At 44.3% G+C, this 26,111-nt stretch overlaps 1 protein-coding gene across 1 annotated transcript; it reads left to right on the forward strand.

Moving 5' to 3' along the window:
* Positions 1-11,778: 11,778 nt before the first annotated feature.
* Positions 11,779-25,613, forward strand: si:ch211-153b23.7 (TNFAIP3-interacting protein 3). Its single transcript, XM_007891536.2, has 7 exons — positions 11,779-12,010; positions 16,795-16,966; positions 19,414-19,557; positions 20,818-20,946; positions 21,735-21,974; positions 23,170-23,295; positions 25,348-25,613. Exons 1-7 carry the CDS (start codon positions 11,871-11,873, stop codon positions 25,597-25,599), a joined length of 1,203 nt encoding a protein of 400 aa, XP_007889727.2. The 5' UTR covers positions 11,779-11,870; the 3' UTR covers positions 25,600-25,613.
* The last annotated feature ends 498 nt before the right edge of the window (positions 25,614-26,111 follow it).

A 26,111-nucleotide genomic window follows, 5' to 3' on the forward strand; every position in this document is an offset into this window, starting at 1 on the left:
AAGAAATATGACCATACAAGTATGTGAATGCGGCATTATGTCTCCACAGGGCTGTCTTGGATTTACTGTCCACAGCAGTAAGATTGAGATCTGAGAGTCAGCATTGTTCTAAATTATATCTAAATTCACGGATGACACATAACTAGGAGGAAGTGTCAACACAGAGGATGACATTAAAAAAATGCAGCGAGACATAGATAGGTTAGGTGATTGGGCAGGTAGGTGGCAGATGAAGTATAATGTAGGGAAGTGCGAAGTCATCCACCTGGGTAGCAAAAACAGTCGAGCGGGTTATTTTTTAGAAGGGGAGAGATTGGAACGTGTTAGCGTCCAGAGGGACTTGGGTGTCCTTGTACACCAATCACAGAAAGTTAGTCTGCAGGTGCAGCAGCAATTAGGAAGGCAAACGGTATGTCAGCATTCATTATGAAAGGATTAGAGTATAAGAGTAGGGAAGTCTTGCTGTAACTGTATCGGTGAGACCACACCTGGAATACTGTGTGCAGTTTTGGTTCCCTTATTTAAGGATGTACTTGCCTTGGAAGTGGTGCAGCGTAGATTTACTCGGTTAGTACCAGGGATGAAGGGGATGAGTTACGAGGATAGGCTGACCAATTTGGGCCTATATTCTCTAGAATATAGAAGAATTAGAGGGGATCTTATAGAAACCTATAAGATCATCAAAGGGCACGATAGAGTAGATAGTGGGAGATTATTTCCCCGGTTGGAGAAACTAAAACCAGGGGTCACAACCTTAAAATCAGAGACCAGCCCTTTTGCACTGAGTTGAGGAAGAACTTCTTCACTCAAAGGGTGGTGAATGTATGGAACTCACTACCCCAAAAGGGCTGTTGACGCTCAGTCCTTGAACATATTCAAGATTGAGATAGATAGATTTCTTATTGCAAAAGGGATTAAGGGATATGGGGATAAGGCAGGGTTAGGTTATTAGCTGGAGTTAGATTAGAAGATCAGCCATGATTGAATGGCGGGACAGCTCGAAGGGCCGAATGGCCTACTCTGCTCCTACATGTTATATTATGTTCTCTGTGTAGCCGGGACACAGAAACCCCTCGCATTCAGACTGATCATAATTCACTCGATTTCTAGAAACTCAACAACAGCAACAACAAATTGCATTTACACAGCGCCTTTCATGTCGGGAAGACGTCCCAAGGCTCTGGACAATGAGGGGTTTGCACCTGAGCTGTGGGTCAGGTTGAGAGATAGGTGGAGGGTAAGAGGATTGGAGGAGGGAAGATGACCAAAGGCACAATCAAAAAGAAGGTCTTGAGTCAGAACTTGAAGGGGACAAGGGAGAGGGTGAGGTGAAGTGGCCCCGGAATGGAGTTCCAGAGGATGGTGACAGAAAGTCTGATGGCCTGACCACCGATAGTAGATAAGGCAGGGTGGGGAACGTGGAGTAGAGCAGTGCCTGCCGAGCGGAGGGGGCGACAGGTTGGCAAAGCTTTAATAGGTCCATTAGATTCATCGTTCCCACCTAACAGAGAGGCTGTTGAATGTATAAGGGCTGACTGTGATACTGACAAGCTTATTGGTAGCATTGAATAATAGTAACCATTGAATTTGATGTGGTACATGATATGTCAGAAGGTCATGTGAAAGCGCTTCACAGAATTTACTGTAATGAGTGATTGCGTATTTTTATTGATCAATGCAACAGCCCATTTACATGCAACAATGTCTCACAAACAGCCATAAAGTGAATGATTCATTTTATCTGCAAGATTGTTGGCCAGGAAACTCCCTTCCCTTTTTGAATAATGCTGTTTTGTCTGTCCGGGCGTGCAGACAGGAACTCGGTCTAGTGCCTCCTCCGATGGCTGAAACCTCCAATAATGCAGCCAGCACTTCATTGGAGTATCAGTCTCAGCTGTGAACATGCAGGAAAATTCAGAACACTCCAATTAGTCTTTCACTCGTAACCCCCACCCCTGCAACAACCTCCGGATATCCAACTTAATTAATAATGCGCCGAATCAAACTGATTTTCTGTTGGCAAGCTCCAATGGATGGCATGGTACTAGAGAGACAAGCAGCAGGAAAGTTTATCAGACAACGATATTAATGGGAAGCTATGCGGTTTTAGCTGGTAACCCCAACACACACTCTGCAGTCCCCAATCTTTGTTTCTTGCCATCCTGCGTCTAATACTTTCCGGAATTAGGTAAGCAAAGTGAGTCGCTCCAGGGAGAGAGAGCACATGCCATTCCAACATTCTGTCTCTGGGATTTCCATGTGTTGGGGGGGGGATGCCTGGAAATCTCAGCTTGGTTTGGATACTCACAAACACGGTGATGGGTTTTCACATGTATCAACCTGCTGACCAAAAACAAATTGTAGTTGTTACCTCTAATCCCAACCCTTGCTTTTTTTCCTATATCCTTGAATTCAATTCCCTGTCAAATGCTGTTGTTTACCTGCCTTACCCCCACTCTGTCTCAAGCACCATTGCTGTAAAGCGCTGTGTTACTTTGAGTTGTTGCTGTTGGTGACATATTTAACCCCTTGACTGCTTCTAAACACTCCAGAATCTCAGATTTGGAAATTATTTAGCTTTATTACTATTTAGTAAATTTTATCACTGCAGCTCAAATTTTTTTTAAAAAAAAGATTAAGAATTAAACAAAAACTGAGATCACAAGAGACTTGGAATGAATAAGGTCCTTTGGCTCATTTTACTGGATCATGAGATTAGTTTCGATGAAGAAGGCCCATTGGCCTACCTGATCTAATTCTTCCAGAACACCCACCTACCCTACAATCCTCCCTACACAGCATCGGGCTGCTTTTTAAATGAGTCCAGTGTCTTGGCTTCAACCTCCTTCCTAGCAACTTCTAGGAGTCTATCCTGAAACTGTAAACCTACATGCTGTAATTATTACATTTCAGTTGAATAAATAAATAATTTGGTCACTCAATTCTACCATTGTTTGTGGGACACTGCTGTGCGTAATTGGCTGCCTCGTTTTGCCCACAAAATAAAGTTCACTTTAGAGTAGGATTTTGTGAAGCGCTTTGAGACGTCTCAATGATGTGATAAGGTGCTATATCAAATGCAAGGATTATTATTATTATAACACTATAAGAATTTTCCATAATTGTGCCTGGATCCCACTCAATCTCAGCGAGATGCTTTGATTTAAAACCTACCTCTTTGACCATGCCTGTGTCCCCTCTCCCTTGCTCGGTGTCTGACTCTGTCTTTGTAAAGCACTCTGAGACATTATCCTAAATGAACGGTGCAAGTTGTTGTTAATCTTAAATTTTAAGACAAAACAATAACTAATGATCTTAAAAGCTAAGGAGGTGGAATTTCAGGTCCCTGGTTTCCAGCATTCGCAGTTGTTGTTTTATTCTCTCTCTCTCTCTCTCTCTCTCTCTCTCTATTCTCGCTGGTGTGCAAAAGAATGGTTTGTAGATGTCACAGGGCAATGTTATACTGCAGACAGCGCTGTCAGATGGTTATGTCAGCAGGAACCCCTGCAGGTCACCAATATCAGTGTTAATAGGGGAAACCACAGCTTCTGGTCTCCGTTTCAGCCATCAGTCACAAACCCGTAATCATACACATAACAGTAACACTGCAGCCTGCAGTGATAGATAATTCATGCACTACTTGCTGAATCAGTTTTCCATCACGTAACACAGAAACTGAAGTTTCCATTTCGGACCTTTCATAGGTCATTTGACTGGTTCTGTAAAAGCATTCCTGCTTCCCCTGGGCTTCGAAACACGGCAGACAATTGTGCATGCTCGTGGATTGAGTGACCAAATTATTATTATTATAATTTTTTTTGAAGGGATTGGAAAAGCGATCAGCCAATGGACTAACAACCGGTTTCCTACTTACTGCTAGGTAAACAGAGGCGTGTGGAGCAAGGAAACTTGCCTAACTTTTCGCACTGCCTGGGAATCGAACCCATGTCCTCTCGCTTGCGAGGAGAGTGGTCTGACCAATACACTCCGGGACTTCAGTTGTAATTAGCTGTCTTTAAGCCCTAGTAGCTGTCTTAGTTGTGTTGATGTGAAATGTGGCTTGTGGGAACTGTGGTGTAACACAGTGTGGAAATGGGCAATTAAGCCAGAAAATTAGTAACATTTACTAACAGTTTTGAAGATTAGCCATGTTTTGCCAGGACTAGGGTGTAATTAACATTGAGACCTGGAACAATGATATCAGGTACTGAGGGCACAGGTTCTGGTCTGAAAGACAATTTCAAGTCAGACACCAGGAAGTATTTCTTTACACGGAGAGTGAAGGCTTGTGATTTCACGGAGACCACTAATGTAAAAAGAAGTAGTGATGATATGAAAACTGAACTCAGAGCTCGAACAGGTATGAATATTTGCAACCGAGTAACGAGTTGAAATGCATCGCACACCAGTATTAAGCTATCACATTTGAAGCATTGAGTTTTCAATAGCTTTTCCGAACGCCAATGGAATCTCGTAGAGTAGTGGTTAGCATGCTTGCATTGCAAGCGAGGGGACCCGGGTTTGCTTCCCAGGTGGAGTGAATCTTTAGGCAAATTTCCTTACTCCACATGCCTCTGTTTCCCTAGCGATACAACAACAACAAAATTACACTTATAGAGCGCCTTTCACGTTGGGAGGACGTCCCAAAGAGCTGAACAGCAGGTGTCGGGACCAGAGCATGGGGGAGGGGTGGTGTAGAGGTGAGGGCACGATCGAAGAGAAGGGTCTTGAATCCGGCCTTGAAGGTGGCAAGGGAGGAAGCGAGGCGAAGGGACCGTGGGATGGAGTTCCAGAGTGTGGGGGCAGAGAAGCTAAAAGCCCGGCCACCGATGGTAGGGCGGGTTGGATGGGAGACATGGAGCAGACTGGAGTCCGCTGAACGGAGGGAGTGGGCAGGTTCGTAGGGAGTCAGCAGGTCAGAGAGGTAGGAGGGGGCAAGGCTATGCATGGCCCTGAAAGTGAGGACGAGGATCTTGAACTCGATCCTCTGGGGGATGGGGAGCCAGTGGAGTCGACCGAGAGTGGGAGTGTTGGGGTCGCAGAGAGTACATGAGCTGCAGAGTTTTGGATGATCTGCAGCTTGTGAAGGGAAGAGTTGGGAAGGCCGATGAGGAGCAAGTTTCCGTAATCGAGCCTTGATGTGACGAATGTGTGGGTGCGGGTGTGGGTTTCAGCAGCCTGAGGGGTGAGGCAGTGGCGGAGTCTGGCAATGTTGCGGAGGTGGTGGTAGGCAGTGCCGGTCATGGCACGGATGTGGGGGAGAAAGGACAGATCAGGGTCAGACAAGACACCCAGGTTCCTGACTGGCTTAGTGAGGTTGAATGGGCAGCCGTGGAGGCTGATGCTACCAGCGTCCGAGGTGCAGAGGCGCTGGCGTGAACCAATCAGAGGGCCTCGGTCTTGCTGACGTTGAGTTGGAGAAAGTTGTCCCTTATCCAGGACTTGATGTCGGACAGGCAGTCGGTCAGGACGCCAGTAGTCCTGGAGTTCAGGGTGGAGGCAGAAAGACAGAGTTGGTGTCATCCGCCTACATGTGGAAATGTATCCCATGTCTGTGGATGATGTCATCAAGGGGGAGCATATAGTGGGTGAAGAGGAGGGGACCGAGTACAGAGCCCTGAGGAACACCGCACGAGACGGTGCGGGGGCTGGAGGAGAAGCCGTTTGCTGTGACCAAGTGGAGGCGGTGTGGAAGGTAGGACCTGAACTAGTCAAGGACAGAACCTTGAAGGTTGAGGTGGGAGGAGAGGCGGTGGAGGAGGATTGAGTGGTCCACGGTGTCAAAGGCAGCGGAGAGGTCGAGGAGGACGAGGAGGCAGAGGGAGCCCTGGTCACACATGGTCAGGATGTTGTTTGTGACCTTAACCAGAGCAGTTTCCTGGCTGTGGGAAGCACGGAAACACGATTGAACAGTGCCAGATGACAGGGAGAGGTTAATGATGTCATCAACCTCTCCCTGCTGGTTGACGATAAGTAGTAATCCAGTTTTTAGTCGATTGATGGATTGCATTCCAGGGGTAATAACACTTAAAAAAAACTCAATCCACGACTGTTTGTGGGACACTGCTGTGTGCAATTGGCTGCCGTGTTTCACCCACAATTTAATGAATATACAGTCATTCCATTTTACAAGCACTTTGCGATGTCTCAGTTATGTGATAAGGCATTATATCAAATGCAAATATTATTATCATTATAGGATTATTAAGCCCCAGCTTGTTATTAAAGTACATTGAAGAATCTTTGTTGCTAACAGAATATCTGTGGATTGCCAGTCACGTCATGGAACTCCTCCGAATACTAACCCAGACCTTGTGAGAGCATGTTGCACCTGGATTTTCCATTATAGCAACCTCCCCCTTTGAGTGACACAATGTCTGCAAAAGTTCTCAAAAGCCATCGTTGATGTCATCTCTCTGGGTAGCAGTGAAACCACTCTGTGACCCATGCAAAGTAAACAAACTCCTTTAAGTCTATTATATAGGATGCTGTGGTTTAGCAACAAACACCTTCTCAGAGGTCAAGAGAAGAATTAGTCTATTTCCACTGTCAACATTGCGCTCTCTCTGACTGATTCTCTGGTTCTCTTTCTCTTTCCATTGCTAACCCCCATTTACTTGTACGCATTTGCAGATCAGTTGCAAAACACCACACTTGGACTTCCAGCACACACCACCTCGCCCACAACCCCACATACACCTTTCCCCATACCAAATTAGAAAACATACGTATAATATTTGCACTGGTGGGCGCCTCTGCATTCCAATGGATACTCTGGTGTTATATTTATTCTCTTGTCGTAAGTGTTAAAATCACCACCCCCACTTTCTGTGTAATATGGAACAATTGCAAGCAAGGTTCATGTGTGCAAAAACAATACTACATTGTGGCTGATAATGGAGAGTCTCTCATTCCTTTGATGCTTCGACTAGTAAAGCAGTTCAGGGCAGGAACCCTGATTCACAATGCTAGTGCCAAAGCTCTCACAATGTTGAATAGGAAAGCAACAACAATTTACATTTGTATAGGGCTTTTCCCACTGGGAGGACATCTCAAGGGGCTGGACAGTCAGGGATTTGAACCCAAGCTGGGGGTCGGGTTGCAGCAGCAACAACAACAACTTGCTTTTATCAACAACTTGCATCCTGGGGCGTTTTACTAAGACAGAATCGGTTGCCGGCCTAAAGAGAAGGGACCAAAGCTTAAAGGGGTAGATTTGAAGACAGAGAGGGAGTGGGGGGAGCGAGACAGAGGGGTAAAGGGAGAGAGTTCCATAGAAAGTCAGAGAGTTTCAGAGATTAGGGGCATAGTATCCATTGGATGAACTACAAACATTCAGGGAAATGTGACCAGCTCTTGAATATTTTTTTCAAACAACCCCCACTTGATTTAATGTTCTCTGACTTGGCTCCAGGGGGTATAAATGCAGCTTATTTCTCATTTTGCCCCGTTACGTTCGCCATGAGCTGATGGACAGCTTGCATGATTTTATTGGAAGGACTGAATTGCCATCTGTACTTGGCAAACACCTCCATAAAATACACATTGAAAACGTAGAGATGCTGAAATCTTTTCTTCAAGGCAAAATTATGCTGTACAACAACAAATGTTGCCCTTCACGTATGAAAATGTCTCAGAGCGTTTCAAGATGACAGGGTTAGACATGAGCGGGGGGAGGAGAAGGGAATATACACTGAGAACAGAGGCAATTTAGGCTAAGCAATCACCCACAAAACATACCGTCATTATTACACTTTACAGTAAATCCCTTGAAGCGCTTTGAGATAGCCTCCCGACAGAAAAGGCTTTGAAGTGTAACTGTCACACACAGAGGAAATTAATGATTTCTCAAGGTGTGGTGATGGAAGATACTTGACAGTTGTCATCATGAAAGTCTTGTGTCTAACATAATATTACGAGTTAAGTATAACGAAAATACACAACTGAAACATGATTCTGTTAAGTGACAGATGATCCAGTGGGGGAGGAAATATACTTTATTTGAATCGAAATCTATAATAGCTTTTACAGTTGGAATGTAAAATATAAAAAGTAAAGTAAAAATACAAAAGGGTGTGGGGGAAAATAATAAGACTGTAACCTCCTGTTAACTCGTCACTGGCAAAAGGGCTCAGTGACGAGTTATCAGGAGTAGTGAGTTAGATTATGTATAAATACATAAATAAATGCAGCCGGGATACTGACAGAGTGATGTCTTAAATGGTACAGACAAGTTAAGCCAGGATCGAGTTATCAGGAGTTTACTGCAAACATCATAATAATAATAATCCTTGCATTTGATATACAGTCTTTCATGTCGGAAGGACGTCTCAAAGCATGTTACAGGCCACACTGTAAAGTGTAGTGACTGTATGTTTGTAGGTGAATAGCAGGAAAGGGGAATTTTATGAATAGTTTCTTTAGAGAGTTGGCATAGATATGGTGGGCTGAATGGCCTCCTTCTGTGCTGTAAAATTCTAATCGATCCAATGAGAATAATAATACTAAATATCCCCTCTGACTCTTGATCACAATCCAGAAACCCTTTGCTTAAAGTTGTCACCATTTCACCCCTCTGCTCAGCTAACTGCTTGCCGCATGTCTTTCTCCCTCTCCGCACCAGTCCTTTGCTCCTAACCTCAGGAACTCCCTCCTTCTACGCCCTTCGACGTGTTCCCTTTCTTTCTGTCTTTAACGCCTGCCTCAAATCCAAACACAGTGAACTTTTCAAATCCTCAAATCCTACCTCGGTGACCACCTTCCCCTCCCTCTCACTCTCCCTCCCCCCTCTGAGCTTTCTCGCTTGCTCAGCATCCAACCTTGTCCCTGTCAAGCACTCTGAGACATTACCCTGCACCTGAGAGTGAGCGAACGTCAGTTAAAAGACAACGGGAATCAAGTGGCTTCAAGAGAAGCGAGAAGAAAGGGGGAAAAGAGAGGGAAAAAATTATGTAACCATAATGGAATATAACTATTCTCCAAACTGGATAATTGCTACCATGAAACTTACCAATATTTATCAGTATTAAACTTCAGTTACTATCTTGGACCCAATAAATGGCATAATTTCTATTACGATTCTGCTACATGTGAAAGTGCTGAGATTTATTGAACTCCTGGACGATTGACTATGGTATTTTGGGGTTCTAATTTGCAGGTTGGGTTAACAACCAGCGTGCAAGTGTTTCAACAGAGGATCTTTGTTAGGGGAACTAGGTCAAAATGGGTGGAGGTATTAAGCAGGGTGCCTCAGAGATCTGTAGTGGGACCCCTCTTGTACCTTGCATATATTACTAACCTAGATTTGCAGACTCAGTGTACAATAGTTACATTTGCAGATGTCACCAAGTTCGGATCGGGGGAACTATGGAATCAGAGGAGGCAGCAAAGATCCTACATAGAGAGCTTGATAGGGAATGGACATGTGCTGATAACTGGCAACTTAAGTTTAATACCGATAAATTCTCCATGAATGGGATTGAATTTGCCAAGGGGGAAGCCAAGGGGGAAGCTGAAAGAGATCTAGGCTGATGTTAGCTGACTTGACATTCACTATGTCAAAATCCTGTGAGACAGCAACAAACAGGGCAAACAGGATACTGGGCTACATTGCTAAATTTAGATTTCCTCAGATGTCATACTCAGGCTGTACACTCTGTACTAGTCAGTACCACATCTTGAATGTGGCCAACAGCTTTCGTCACCGTGGCATAAGGGGCTGCCCAAGCCTTAGAAGCAGTGCAGAGGAGAGAAATGAGGTCGATCCCCAGTGTTGATCCCCAGAGGACTGAGCTGTGAGCAACAGCCAGGCAAGTGAGGGAGAGAAGATGACTTAGAGGGGACCACCTAGAGGTGTATCAAATTTTAAATGGAATAGAAAAGGTACAGCCAGATCAATACTTTAGGGTGCATCACAACAGTAAAACAAGAGGATGTAGGTTTAGAGTTGTAAAGGGCAATTTAAGGACAGACACCAGGAAAGTTTTTCTTTACGCAGAGAGTAATCAGCAACTGGAACACATTGCCAGGAAAGGTGGTAAAGGCCAGGACACGGGACTTAAGAAACAGCTTGATGCTGTGGTGAGGTATGGGGGGATTGGCAGGGTGGATGATCTGGAGGGATGAGATTGGATGGGCCGAAGGGCCTTCTTCATCCAGACCAATCTTGTGTGGTCTTGTGATCTCCTTTTATAGATTCCACCTCTGACAATGCATTGTTCTGCCAGTCCTGTACTGAGTGTCAGCTTTGGCTGTGAGCTCAATAATAATAATCATAGTAATCCTTGCATTTGACATAGCGCCTTATCACGTCACGTAGCATACACTGTGAAGTGAATTGACTGTGTATTTTGGGGGCGAAATGCGACAACGAAGCACAAACATTGCGCACAGCAGCGTCCCACAAACAGCCTTGCTTGGAGTGAGTGACCAAATTTTTTTAAAAAAATGCTTTTGTTGATGTAGGGCTTGAACCCACAACATTCTGTAGAAGTCTGTAGTCTGTAGACTTTCCAGTCTTGTGATTAATACACTTGATTCTCCACCTCCACCGTGTAACCAGCAATCACGGTGAAAACCGTTTTGCAGGAATCCGCAAAAGGTTAATTTCACTACAGTGCCACTTTCATCGAGAAGAGCATTCAAGCGACTGTCAGAGTGTCAGAGTGGGGATGTGGGGGGTTAAGTGGGGGAAAGTACATGATCTGAAAGCTACCTCTGAAACAATGGTCACAAGGGCTGGAAACTACTACGTTTTCTTTTAGAGGGGGAGGAGTGAGGAGGGTTGGGGGTGGGGTTGAGGAGAGGTGAGGGTGGGTTTGAGGAGGGGTGGGGGTGGGGGAAGAGTGTGGGTAATCACCGTCCCTATTGCCAAATCCTGTCCGAACTGACAATGTTGCCATGAAATGCGTCTGAAATCAGTCTGTGTGCAAAGGGCTTGAGGCGGAGAGCTTGTAAAGATCATAAATAGATCATTTAGCACTAGAGCAATGCTGTGATGAAGCTATGAATCCAGTTAAACACAGAAGCACACACATACGCACACGCGCATACTGTTTATACAATCACAGGTCAGTTGCATAGCAATGCAGCCACTAAACAGTGAACGCCTCCCACCCCCACCCCTCTCTCTCTCGCGCGCTCTCTCTCTCCTCCTTCTCTCTCTCTTCTGCTTTCTTGAACACTGTGGAAAGTCCCGGGGCATTTTTTAAAACTGAAACCACGACAGTGGCTTCCGCAATGTCTCACTCTTACACACTGTAGACAAAGTTTCTGTGTTCTTCATTCACGTGATGAGGAACACAAAACTTTTAAGCTGCATTTAAAGCCCAAGTGAGCATTTCTGAAAGAGATCTGAAACGAACACATCGGGGGAAGCGCTGCGAAGGGATTATTAATCTTAAGAAGCAACAACAAATTGATCATTATTAATGTTAAGGTACGATTTTATTTATTCTTTTTTTAAAAGAAAAGTTTTTTTTCAACAATTATGTTCTACCTCCCCTTATTTATAATAACATAATAGTACTTGGATCTGATCCAGCGCCTTATCATTTGGTTGAAACGTCTCAAAGCGCTTCACGGAATATACTGTAAAGTGAATTGACTGAGTATTGTGTGGGTGAAACAAATTGACTGTATATTTTGCTGGTGAAAAATTTATTGTTACATTTGAACAGATAATAATGACTGAGTCTGTCAGCTGTCAGGCTTGCCTTGTCATTGCACCTGACAGTGACTAACCTCAACTGAAACTAAATCAGATTTCCTCTTTTTTAGTAAGTAAGTCGAAAAGAAATACAGCGACAGGGAAGTGGTGCATGCACTGAATTCGGGGCTCGCTGGAACTTTAACACTGTGCGACTGCAAGAATGGAAGCCAAGGGTGTTCTGGCGTCTCACTCCACTCAATTGGCCGAGTTACAGGCAACCTTGGGAGCAGCATTTAAGCTTCAGCAAGAAGATAGGAGCAAGAACACAGAGACATCTGAAGATGGTTTTGTATATACTGGGTAAGGAATTGGAGAGAGTGAGAGAGAGGGTGGTGAGCCCTCTGACTGAGTTTAATTTACATGATTTACAATTTGAAAGGTTGCTGTTTTTATTTAAACTGCAATTACATATCCTTATTCGCAAAGAAAGCCAATTATTCCAACTTTTGGAACCATCTTTCAAGCAGGTCATTCCTGATCCCTCATCCTCATTCCAGCCCAAGTCGATTATTTGTTGGGATAGCGGCAGACTTGAGGGAAAGGGATTATAAAAATAATTACATTTGATACAGCATCTTATCACGTCGTCGAGAAGTCTCAAAGCACTTCACCGGATTTGCTGCAAACTGTACCGACTGTACTGTGTAGTTTGTAGGCGAATATGGCAGTCAATTTGCACTCAGCAGTGTGTGTTTGTGTGCGTGGAGGTTGGGGGGGAGGGAGAGGGGGCAAGTTTCAACAGGGGAGTTGTGGGGATGGAGGAAAATTACAGTGTTCTTGTTTGATTATTGTTGGAAATCTGTGTGGAACATTCCTGCAGGAGATGAAATGTAGGGGGAGTGAAGTCTCGGATAGGGTCAGCTTTGGGTGGACTGGGAAGGGAATGGGCTTGATGGAACAAACAGCCTTTTTTTCATTCTGTAGTTCCTTGTAAGAAATATTCAAGCTTATTTGTGCTTTTGCTGATGTTAAGGCTGAATTTAATACAATAAATTCCAAGGGAAAGGTTTCAATGACGAGTTATCCAGAATGGTGAGTTAGCCATATGTATAAATACATAAATAAATGTGGCCGAGATATTGTCAGCATGATGATTCAATAATAATATTAATAATCCTTGCATTTGATGTAGCGCCTTTTCACGTCTTCGAGGTGTTCCCAAAGCTCTTCACAGAATACACGGTAAAGTGAATTGACTGTATATTTTGTGGACGAAACGCGGCAGCCAATTGCGCACAGCAGTTACTTAGTAGTTAAAAACTAAGCCAAGGTAGAGTTATCAGGAGTCTACATAGATATCTGGGCCATTTGCTGCTATGATCCAATTGGATTGGGACGATTCGAGTCTTGGAGGGTCAGTCGGCACTAACAATTATTATCAGAGTTGTAAGGTTTGTGTCTGTGAAGGTGCTTCAGTCTGTTTTTACCCATCACCAGGAAGAATTAAATAAGCAAAGCAGCCTGAGCCTCTCAAGCTTCACCATACTTGCTTTAAGCAGGCGTTGCCACTTAATCAGAGATTTTTTGAGTCGCTATACAACAATGGCGATAAATACTTTTGTATTACTCACAGGCTCAGGGTTATTCCGGAGCTACTCCCCAAAGTGTCACCTCAGGTCAGGGCTGATCTGAGTTGTTTCCAACGAGTTGACCTTGGTGCATTGTACAGATTTCCCTCGAACATAGCAAAACCGAATCTATCACAAAAAGCCACACAGAGTTTGATTCATTGTCATAGGTGACACGATAATGTGAAATGATGCAGAGTGAGTGCAGTTAGTGGTGACAAATGTGTGGGGCCTTTTGCTAGAACAGCAATTTTACCTTCATATAACATCCTTCACGTCAAGATGATGTCCCCAAGGGCTTGTCGGAGCCCACAGGGAGCCCAAGCTGGGGGGTATGGCAGCTGAGGAATGTGGAGCTTTAAGGTTGGGGAGGGAAGGGCTGAGACGGAGGGAAGAGTTCCAGAGAGTGGGGGCGGAATGCTGAACCCTATGAAAAATGATGAACCCACTGTCTATATAGTTTGCCCACAAAATATACACCCAATTCACTTCACAATATATTCTGTGAAGCACTTTGAGATGTCTCGAAGATGTGATAAGGCACTATAACAAATGCAAGGATTATTATTATTATTATTTTTATTATTATTATAGTGCACAAATCTCCAACAGTGTGTCACTCATATCCTTGCCTGGCTCCACTGCTTCCACATCTGCCAGTGGGGTTGAATTCAAGATCCTCATTCTCACCTTTAAATCCCTCCTTGGTTTAACCCTGCCACTGCTCAATCCACAGGTGAACGTCTAACAGGACACTGAAGTTCCTCACAGGCTCTGCGAGTGATAATGTGCATTCAAGTGATTTGATGTTGCCATTGCCAGTAGTAAGAAGACACTTATGGGAGCCAACCAGGAGAGCTTCTGTCTTGTCGACATTCAACTGAGGAAAGTTAGAGCTCACCCAGGACTTGATGTCCAACAGGCAATCAGTCAGTTTTTCCTTGAATTTTTGCTCTTAAAATCTTAAATTTAGACTTAAAAAAAATGTGATTACTTAATCCACGACTTTATTAAGACACTGCTGTGCGCAATTGGCTACTATGTTTCGCCCACAAAATATACAGTCACTACACTTTACAGTATATCCTGTGAAATGCTTTGAGACGTCTCAGCAACGTGATAAAGTGGAGTCCTGTTGCTCAATGGTTAGAGCATTCGCTATGCAAGCGAGAGACCTGGGTTCGATTCCCGGCAGGGTGAAACCTTAGGCAAGTTTCCTTACTCCACACGCTTGATAGTAATCCCTCAAAAAAAAACAATAATAAATTGATCATTTCAATCTACGACTGTTTGTGGGACACTGCTGTGTGCAATTGGTTGCCGCATTTGAGACATCTAGAAGATGCGAAAAGTGCTATATCAAAGGGAAGGATTATTATTATTATTATAAAACACTGTATCAAATGCAAGAGTTATTATTGTTAATGTGCAGGCGCATTCAAAACAAATTTGAGAATGTTCCTCAAATCTGCACAATCTTAAATTTTAAAACAAAATGGGGTTGAAGGCGAAGAGTAGGTGGAATTTCAGTCTTTCGGTCTCATAGATTATAAAAGCATTGGTTGGGTGAGAGAGGATTACAGGCAGAAATCCAAACTGACATTTCAGATGATTAAAAAATATTTTCCTGGTTTATAGTGTCCTATAAACTGTAGAGTTGCCTAAATTGCCCTGATTGTACTCCAGCTACCTCCTGACTTAAACTGTGAAGCATGATTCATTTTATTGCCATGAACTTGGTTTGGCATTTCCCTGTACTCTACTCAGAATTATTGTTCTGCTAAAACTGCAGTAATGTGATATTCTTCACTTAATTCACACGTATGAAAAAGAATCAAAAATCTGTCATGTTAAATATAATTCAATGGCCAGCACACAGCATTCTGGAGAGGTATTAAAGTGCTCTATAACTTACTATGAGTACTATAAAACTTTAAAGTAGCCAGTTGTTTATAAAAACTTCTCCTTATGACAGATTGCTTCCTGCTCTTTGACGAAGTCCAGTTGTGTGAGTAGGTTATAGGTTTATGTCCAGGATAAAACCTGACCTCAACTTGAAGGCTGATTGATACGCCAATGCAACAGCAACAGCATATATATTATATAGCGTCTTTCACATCGGGAGGACGTCCCAAGGCGCTGAACAGAGTACAGCATTTCAGACATGAGCTGGGGTCAGGGGGAGAGAAGGGAGGGGAAGGAGGGTGGTTGATGGAGTGGTCGAAGAGGAGGGTCTTGAGGCGGTATTATGTATTATATGTATAATATATATAATATTAATAATATAATATATGGTATTATGGTACAATGGAGTACTGAGAGAGGAGAGCACAGTATTGTTAGAAGTGGAGTCCTGTAGAGTATTGTGGAGTCCCATAGTGTACTCTCTCATAGCGAGATAACCTGAGCTTGATTCCTGGGCGGGACGAAACCTTCGGCAAGTTTCCTTACTCCACACGCCTCTGTTTACCCAGCAGTAAGTAGGAACCCAGTTGTTAGTCGATTGGTGGATCGCTTTCTGGGGGTAATAATCCTTTAAACATAATAACAATTTTGTCACTCAATCCATGACTGTTTGTGGAACACTAGTATGCAGAATTCGCTGGCACACTTTGCCCACAAAATATACAGTCAGTTCATTTCACTGTATATTCTGCGAAGCGCTTTGAGACATCTCAGTGATGTGATGAGGTGCTTTCTCAAATGCAAGGATTATTATTATCTGGTGAGACATTCCACCCGAAAATAAATATCATCTGTATAGTTAGAGCAGCCTCCATTGCTGGAGTTAGGGCACATTCCTCTTGCAGGGAATATCCTTTCTGTCATGAATTAACCCGGGACAACAGCAACCTGAATCCATCTCGCTTCTTCCTTTGGTTAACAAATTATGGTACAATGGAGTACTGAGAGAGAAGAGCACAGTATTGTTAAAAGTGGAGTCCTGTAGAGTATTGTGGAGTCCCATAGTGTACTCTCTCATAGACTCTCACAAACTCAGATTTTGCTCACTCACTGTCAGTTGACCTGTTTTCACAGATTACTAAGATTCAAATGTTTGTGTAATTAAATACCAGACCAAAGCTTTGTCTATCCTGTACCGGTGTACCCATGTCCTTTGCTTGTTTAAAGCACTTTAATCAGAGTAATGATTCTCATCAGTTTAAGACCTGCACGTAGAGGATGTGGCTTTAAAGCACGACACTGCCTTTTGAGTGGTACTAATTCATACTAAAATGGTTATCTCACTCAGAAAAGCCACAGGAAAATCGATGATTGATGAAGTAAGTGGAAAATAACTCACTGTGTTGTGGAAGGGGGAGGGGAGTGGTATTGCTCAATTCACTTTACAGTATATTCTGTGAGTCGTCGCGATGGCATGGTTGAATCAACTGCAAGGATTATAATGATGTGATTATTACTTTGTCCATGTTGGAGTTTGGGTCGATTTGGGTTATCAAGCCCTGAGCTCAAGGAATGAGAAGCAGTCACCTAATAAGCAACCTCCCATTTCAGAAGCATCATCTCAGGAACACGAAACGAGCTGTTTCAGATGATCCAAAATGGGAACGGGTTTGAAGAGGAGGAGAACACTGTCATCACAGATAGCATGAGCGTCACCACGGCAGATGAGGAGAAGGTCCAGCTCCTGAACAGGAACACGGACCTCCGACGCGTGAACAAAGAGGTATGTTGATTTCGCCCATCGTGGAGACCTGTAGCTCAATGGTGAGGAGAACTCGTCTCACAAGCGAGCGACCCGGGATCGATTCCCGGCAGGGCAAAATGTTCGTCAAGTTTCCTTACTCCACACACCTCTGTTTGCCTATTGGCGGATTGCTTTTCCGGAGGTAATAAGTCCTTCAAAAAAAAATTGGTCAGTCAATCCACGACTGTTTGTGGGACACTACTGTGCGCAATTGGCTACTGCGTTTTGCCCACAAAATATACAGTCAATTCACTTTACAGTATATTCTGTGAAGCGCTTTCAGATGTCTCAAAGACGTGATAAGGCGCTATATGAAATACAAAGATTATTATTAACATTTCCCTGAGTGATGTCCCCGCACTTGGTAATTTGCATAAGCAAAAGAAAAAAACGTGCTGTCCGGCAACACCCCCGTGGAGTTTCCCTCTCAAGGAAAGAACGACACAGTCTCTAAGTTACAGTCAGCACATACCCCCTTTCACTGCAAACCAAAATCAGTCAAGTGCGCAGTGAAGGTAAATGCCCCAGTTACGTTTTTAGTTTGACTTCTTGCCCTTAGATGCTTCTGACTGCCCATTGGTGTGTTTCCAGGCATTTTGTCAAAACTTATCCATTTCTAAATATTGTTTCTTATATATATAGTGTTATATGTATATTTATGTTCTCTTGTGTGAGAATGAATCCTATTGTGTCCGTCTTTCTCTCTCTCTCTCGTTCGCTCTCTCTCTCTCTCTCTCACGCCCAATTTGAATGGTACGTGAGACAGCAAACCCTCCCCCCCCCCCCACCCCTGCAGGACACAAGCTTATAAACACAGACATTAACTCTTAAATCTCTCCACTCATCTCCCTCTCACTCTCACTCCATCCCCTGACTGCCCCAATTCTCTCTCTCAGTCTCTCTCTCTTGGTCTCTCTCTCACTCTCTCTCTGTAGGATGGAAGGTACGGGGGGGGGTGGTGGGAGGGTTTGGGGTGTAGGGGGGAGGCTCTTCCTTGCCCCCTCAGCCTCCTTCAAGTCCCGCCTCAAGACCCTCCTCTTCGACCATGCCATCGGCCAACCCCCTTCCCCTCCCCCCCCTTCTCCCCCGCCTGACGCCAGCTCAGGTCTGAAATGCTGTACTCTGTCCAGCGCCTTGGGACATCCTCCCAATGTGAAAGGTGCTATACAAATGTAATCTTGTTGTTGTTGTTGTTTACTTGACTCCTTGCTGTGTTGTGTGTTGGGAACGAAAACATACCAATTTAAGCGGATCCACACTATTAGAACAAGGTAACAGATAGATAGCAGCGAATTTGCGCACAGTTTGTGTACAGTCCAAATGACATGTGGGCCACTTTCACTATGTATCCTCTCAGCTGCCAATTGTACTTTGTTCAGTAATTACTTTGCATTGGATCAGTGTCAAAGATTCATCGAGGGTAAAATGTACAGATCTCTGAAACACTCGCAAGACCTTGTTATTCCAGAAATACAAGTAAATTCCTCCCCGAAATGACTCTCCTTCAGCTAATGTAGGTTAGTTCACAAATACCGGAGTTTGGTCTTAATTTGGATCATTCAGGGTATTTGTTGCTCTGCCCCAGGGCTCATGGACAGAGAGAGAATTTTAGAATTATTGTTAGTGTGAAAAAGCCCCTCAAAATATCTTAATGGAGATTCAATTCCAGCAAAACTATTTCCTTAAATAATTTGCACTTGTCCCTGAACACCTAGATTACAATAGTCTTTAAATATCTCCCAGATTTATCGCTTTGCTTGTCTTATTATATGGGACATTGTTATGCGCAAATTGGCTGACGTGCACAGTCACTCCACTGTGCAGGAAATCCGGTGATCTGGATTGAAACATCCTCCCAATGTGCAAGGTACTTTATCAGATTATTATTATTGTTCATTATATATAATTAATTATATGGGGAACGTTGGTATTACAGGGAATTGGATGTATTAATATAACATAACAGGATTTGCATGACGTTCTGGAGGGTAACTAAAAAAAAACTTCTTGGAGCCTCGAATTTCTGGAACTCTCTTCCTCTATCCCTCCGCCCTACATCCGCCTTCCCAATCTTCAGGTCGCGCCTGAAGACGTTCCTCTTCGACCATGTCTACTGTCACCTCCCCCTCCCCCCGGCTCGGTGTCATGCTCCGCCACTGTCATTCTGGAACTCTACCCTGCGCACTATATAAATACAAGTTGTTGTTGTTGTTCTTGTAACCGGCACCAGTAGCTGGAAATGCGGACAGCACAGGAGAGCATGAATGATTGTGGTATAATTACTGCTAATGCCCTAACTCTTTGCAAGGAAATTCTCTCTGTAGCGGATTCTGTGCTAGACTGGAATTGTAGACTGTCAGTGAATATTAGTAGATGTGACGAGTCGTCTCTCATGAATACACTCCATCTCCCTTCATCTCTTTCAGCTGGTGAAACTCAACCAGGAATGGGATCATGTCCACCGATTGATGACAATAGGAATGCAGCAAAGGCTGTCAGTGCTGCAGGAGGAAGTCTCAGATAGCAACAAGCACGCCAAGACCCTGTCCAAAAAACTGGACAATGAAGAGGTGCGTGTAGTGCTACCAATTCAAAGTAATGGGCAGGTCATATCATTGCCACGAATGGCCTCCTTGTCAATGGATGATGATTGATTGGTTGGTTGATTGGTTGATTGATTGATTGATTGATTGATTGATTGATTGAGAATATTAAAACTCTCTGTTCAGCGAGGACATGGATCAAAAGGGAAAATTAGGAGGAATTTGGATTTACAGAGTGGGTTGTCAGCATGTTGAATGGGCTGCCCGGTGTGATGGTAGAGGCTGGTATTGCTGTGTTGGTGAGTCAGTCTAGATCAAGGGTCTCCAGCCGGTTGATCACCACAAGGTGGCTGTGTCGAACATGATCAAAAATATAAGAGGAGTGATAGAACAGCGCAAATATTAAGCCCAATTGAAAACCAAGCCAGATGCACTAAGCAAATATTGCTACCTTCTTCATGTTTTATTGAGCACGTGCGAAACGCTACCTAGCGGCAATCATCCGGTTGGAGATGCCCTGGTCTACAGTGTGAGCTCAAAGCCTCCCTGTAGGGATTGAAAGTAAAACTAACAACCATTGCATTTGAATTAGCACCTTTCATGTTGGGAGGATGTTTCGAAGAGCTTCACAGGATTTAGTGTACAATGCTGTGCGGTGACTTTTTTTGATAGGCAAATACAATGTAAACTAAGAATTTCAGAATATTCTCCCTTTAGACACCCTTTAGAACAGTTATTCTTGCCATTAGGTTGCCAATATTATGGTACTCGGTATCCTTGTTGTGTGACTGTGAACGAGAGTTGCTAGCTATAGATGGAAACGTATTCATTTAAGTGGGTCCATGGTATTAGAACAAGGCGACTGGAGCACTCGCCTCACGAGCAACTTGGGTGCGATTCCTGGCAGGGCAAAACGTTGGGCAAGTCCACTCCACTTAATTTCCTTACTCCAGCTTCTATTTACTCTAGTACTAAGTAGGAACCTGGTTGTTATTATATTGGCAGATCGCTTTTCCAGGGGTAATAATTCCTTTAAAAAANTAATGATAATTTGGTCACTCAATCCACGACTGTTTGTGGGACACTGCTGTGCGCAATTGGCTGCCACGTTTCAGCCACAAAACATACAGTCCATTCACTTTACAGTATATTCTGTGAAGTGTTTTGAGCCATCTAGAAGACATGATAAGGCGTTAGATCAAATGCAAGGATTATTATTATTAAATTAGAGATGCGATTCTTTATTGGGAGCATGTCCCCTCATTTAATCGCAATGCTTTTCTTTAGCGCAAAAGGGAGTATTACGAACAGTCACTAATCCAAGAGATGAAGAAGAACCAGCAGCTTCAGGGCTACATCCGGGAACTGGAGAATGAATTACACAGCATGAGAGAGAGGGTCCGGGGGCCGCTGGAGGTAATGTCACACCCGCACAATCCATGTGCCCACACCTCATACTCAATTGACAGTAGCAGAGCACGATGCCAAGCCGGGGGGAAGTGGGGGGAGGTCACTGTAGGCATAGTCGAAGAAGAAGGTCTTCGAAAATGAGAAAAGAATGGGGCGAGGTGGACCATTACCACCAATGGTGAAACAGAGGGCACGAGGGACAAGCAGGAGGCCAGAGGTAGTTGAGCGGAGGGCAGTGGGTCGGGGAGTAAGCAGGTCGGAGAGGTAGGGAGGTGCCAGGGCATGAAGGGATTTGAAGAGGAGAGTGAGGATCTTGAAACCCTAATGTGGGGCTCTGAACCCACAACTTTCCAACCCAGAGATAAGAGTGCCGCCCAGTGTAATGAAACTAATCTTAAGAGCATCAGTAACTGAGCCAAGAGGACTTACTTCCATCGTTTCTGCAACCAACCAGCAATTCTAATGCAACAAGAAATAACATTTATACGGCGCCTTTCACGTCGGGAGGACGTCACAAGGCGCTGGCCAGCCAGGGGTTTGCACCCGATCTGGGGGTTGGGATCAGGAGGGGTAGAGGGCAGAGAGGGTGGGGGTAGGAGCGTGATCAAAGTCGTTACCAGAGAGGAGGGTCTTGAGACAGATCTTGAAGGAGGCAATGGATGGAGAGGGCGAGATGAAGGGATTTGGGGATGGAGTTCCAAAGGGTTGGAGGAGAGAGGCTGAAGTCCTGACCACCAATAGCATTGATGCAAAAACAAAAGAAATCCTTTATTCCTCTCTAATGTTGCGTTAAGGAGCCATGGAGGCTTGGCCAGAGCAGCGAAGATTCAGCCATCGTCTATCACCACCCGAGGACAGATTATGAAGAGGAGACAACTCGATCAGCAAATGCTCTGGGAATAGGGGAGAAGACAAGAGAACACAGTCAGTCCAAGCGATCGAAACCTGAGGCAGCGCACCCCACAGCAAGCAACAAAATCTCCCCGCAAGAGTTTAAGGATCTGCGAGACCAAGTGGCTGCCCTCAGATGTCAGGTAAATAACAATAATAATCCTTGCATTTGATACAGTACCTTATCACGTCTTCGAGACATTGCAAAGCACATCACAAAATAAACTGTAAAGTGAATGGACTGTATATTGTATGGACCAAATACAGCAGCCAATTGCGCAAAACAGAGTCCCACAAACAGTCGTGGATTGAGTGACCACATTTTTTTTCCCCCTGGAAAAGCATAAAGCGTCTCTCTCTCTTTCGCTCTCTCTCTCTTTCTCTCTCTCTCTTTCTCTCGTGGGCTTTGTTTCTTCCTTAAGGTCACCGCCTGGTTGCAGTTTGACCGGCTCCAGTGGTGAGACAAACGTAAGATCAGGGAGAGGATCTGATAATACTAATAATCTTTGCATTGAATATTGCATCTTTCACATGGGAGGTCACCTCAAAGAGCATCACAGGGTTTACTGCAATGTGCAGTGACTGTGTGTTTCGCAAGCCAACGAAAAGCAATTAAAAAGTGAAAGAAGGTCTCAATAAAAGGGAAAGAGAGTTAACGCTTTGACTCGCCTTTCTTGCAATGTTGACTTTTCTTTCTCTTTCTATCCTGATTTACCCACTACGCACTTCAAACATTGCTCATTTTGATTCCCAGCTTTATGTTTCCCTCACCCTTGTAGGGTTAACTTTTTTGGCATTTCATAGGCATTTGATGTGCTAATTATGACATCGAAAATAGTCCTTGCATTTGATATAGCGCCTTATCATGTCTTCTAGATATCTCAAAGCGATTCACAGAATAAACTGTAAAGTGAATTGACTGTATGTTTTGTGGGCGAAAGGCAGGAGCAAATTGCGCACAGCAGTGGCTCACAAACAGTCGTGGATTAAGTGACCAAATTATTATTTATAATTCTTAACTATGATAGTAATCTATTGCCACAAATATATAGTATGTATATTACACTCAATCCACGACTGTTTTGTGGGACACTGCTGTGTGCAATTGGATGCCAAGTTTTGTCGACAAAATACACAGCACTTTGAGACGTCTCAACGATGGGATAAGGCACTATATCAAATGCAAGAATTATTATTATTATTCAGCACATTTACTGTGCTGTGCTCCTCTGGACTCTGTCCCGTTATGAAATGATGTAAATCTCCTCCCTTTGTCTCTTGGATTTTGATCCTGTCTGTTTCTTACTGTTGTTCATTTGCCTCTCGCCTCGAACACAGACAAAGCTCTACGAGGCCGATTACAAGACGGAACGCAAAGACCGTCAGCGCACACAGGCTGAGAACGAAAAGCTGAAGAAGAAAACGGAAGATTTGGGATTGCAGATGAACCTTCTCCAGGAGCAGGTTAGCCACATTTAATTTCCCTTTTCCTTCCTCCTGGAACTCCAGCATCTCTTTGAGGCACATTGCCTTTCTCTGCTGAGCCATTGAAGAGTTCTGCTCAGAGTCTTTGTGAATGTACCACCTTCATTTTGCTGACCAAGCAGCCAGTGCAGGGTGTAGATGCTGCAGATTTTAGTTCGAGGTTGAGACAGTTCTTCCTAATCAGTAATGTTCATAGTCAAACTGCCAAACCGGCCGTCAGATAATTGTGGCAGCGCTGAGATTTAGAAATCTTTGTGCCCTCCCTATCTCTCCGACCTGCTTACTCCCCACTCCACTGCTCGCCGCCACTGCTCGGCCAACTCCAGCCTCCTGCTTGTCCCTTGTCCCCTCCGCTCCATCATCTACGGCTGTGCTTTCAGCCAAAACACCCCGAACCTTTGGAACTCTCTACCTCAATCCCTCTGCCTTGCCCCCACCTTTCTCATTTTCAGATCATGCCTGAAGACCTTCTTTAACCGTGCTTATAGTCACCTCTCCCCCCCAGCTCGGAGTTAGGCTCAGCCACTGTTAAGCACTCCGAGACATTACCCCATGTTGAAGGGCACTATATAAATGCAAGCTGCTGTTGTTGTAAACACATTTCACTCCTCTGAGCATCAGTAAATTATGCACTGTGTTAGTGAAGGTTTATGTAACTGTTAAATGGCAATCTACAGTGCAGCAGACATCACAAAGAACCCTTCACACAGTTAAAAAATCTTCTGAAGAACAGGGAAATGTGCTGTAAACTGGGTTGTGTATAAGGAAAGGCTGAAAGCACTATGGGCTTTGTCTTACACTGACAGCAGCACAAGAGGGCCCGGGTTCAGGCTTGCGAAGGGCAATTTCAGGACAGGAACCAGGTGGTATTTCTTTACCCACAGAGTAATTAAGGCCCGGATTAGGTTGTTGAGGTCGCGACCGTGGACTTCTTTAAGAAACAGCTGCTTGCCTCATTGTGCAGTGGGTGTGCTCGTATCAGCTGGGCTGTGTGGATTGCAGCCAAAGACTGTGACATTTGCAGTGACATTACCAAGTTCCCACAGAATCATCTGTCCACAATGAGCCAAGGAGGGGAAATCAGGGCGGTGGGGAGCTTTACTGCTAAAACTGGCCTTTACTGAAATCTACGCAGAATTGCTTGTGGCCTTGGTTTCTTGTTACTCATCGTCACAATTGATTGTGCTTCCCCCTCCTTCACAGCACAAAAAGGAGAAATTCCACTGAACTCTCATAGCAGCTCTGCGGTCCTGATATGTTATACCCCTCAGTGGCTGGATTAAACTTTTTCCTCGGTCAGAAACCACAGGCCTGAAATTCCACCCGGTTTTACCCCCAAAAGACTGTTTTGTCTTAAAATCGAAGCTTGCGCATTATTGTGGAAGAATTCTTCAATTCAGTCTTAATTTGGAAGCTTTTCAACACCTGTGGAAAAACACCTTCCAAATATACTGAGTAATCTTCTGCGTACTTTAAGACAAAAAGGCCTCTCCACCTAAAACTAGGTGGAATTTGGAGTCACCTGGGTGCAGCTTCTGAATAAAGCCGGTGACTAAAGTGAAACTGAACTATTACAGGCCTGGAAAGCTGTGGGTTGCTCATTCAGTCTGATGAGTCAACTGACCTCAACTGGGCCATAAGCAAGCCCCATGCACTTGTGCTCCTACGCTGCGGTGTAAACATCAGCTGTAAAGTGAATCGACTGTGTGTTTTGTGGGCGAAATGCAGCAGCTAATTGTATCCCGCGAACAGTCGTGGATTAAGTGACCAATCGTTCTGTTGGGAGAGGGATTATTACCCCCTGAAAGTGATCTGCCAATCAACTAACAACCGAGTTCCTACCTACTGCTAGTTAAACAGAGGTGTGTGGAATAAGGAAACCTGTCTAAGATTTTGGCCCTGGCTGGGATACACACCCTTGTCCTCTCGCGTGTGAGGCCAGCCTCGCTAACCACTATGCTGCGGGACCCAAGAAAGAAAGATTCGACATCCATTGAAATTATTAATTTTGTGTTCGGCCTTCTTTTTCAGGTCAAAATATACGAAGACGATTTCAAGCGGGAACGATCGGACAAGCAAATTCTCCAGCGTCTCCTGAAGAGCAAGGCAGAGCCGAAGAGCCTGTGCTGGTCCACAGGTGTAACAACACCCACCAGAAATCTCCGGAGACCAGAAGAGGCCAGTGCACTCACTGCCTGGAGCGCTCCATACACAAACACACAGAGTGCTCAAAGCATCGTCGACTCCGAGATGCCAATATCCAGGAGCAATCCTATACTTTAGACTACCGATAAAAGAGGGGGGAGGGGAGGGGTTTGGAGTCCCATAGCATAATGCTTAGAGCGCTCGCCTCACAAGCAAGAGGACCCGGGTTTGATTCCCGGGCAGGGCAAAACTTTAGGCAAGTTTCCTTACTCCACACGCCTCTGTTTACCTAGCAGTATGTAGGAACCCGGCTGTTAATTGATTGTCGGATCGCTTTCTGGGACTGATAATCCCTCCAAAAAATATATATATATACATCAATAATTTGGTCACTCATGACTGTTTGTGGGACACTGTCGTGTTAATTGGCTGCCACGTTTTGCCCATAAAATATAGTCACCACTTCTACAGTATATTCTATGAAGCGCTTTGAGTTGGCAGTATATCAAATGCCAGGAATATTATTATTATCCCTGGTTCGGATGAGGTGCAGTGGGTCTGTGTTAGACCTGCAACCTTTGTTCAGAACTGAAGATATTTTTTCTTAAATGTACCCATCAAATTGAAACTATCAACTGTAGCTTTTTTGT

The sequence above is a fragment of the Callorhinchus milii genome, unplaced genomic scaffold (genome assembly GCF_018977255.1).
Source record: "Callorhinchus milii isolate IMCB2004 unplaced genomic scaffold, IMCB_Cmil_1.0 Scaffold15, whole genome shotgun sequence".
Lineage (NCBI taxonomy): Eukaryota > Metazoa > Chordata > Chondrichthyes > Chimaeriformes > Callorhinchidae > Callorhinchus > Callorhinchus milii.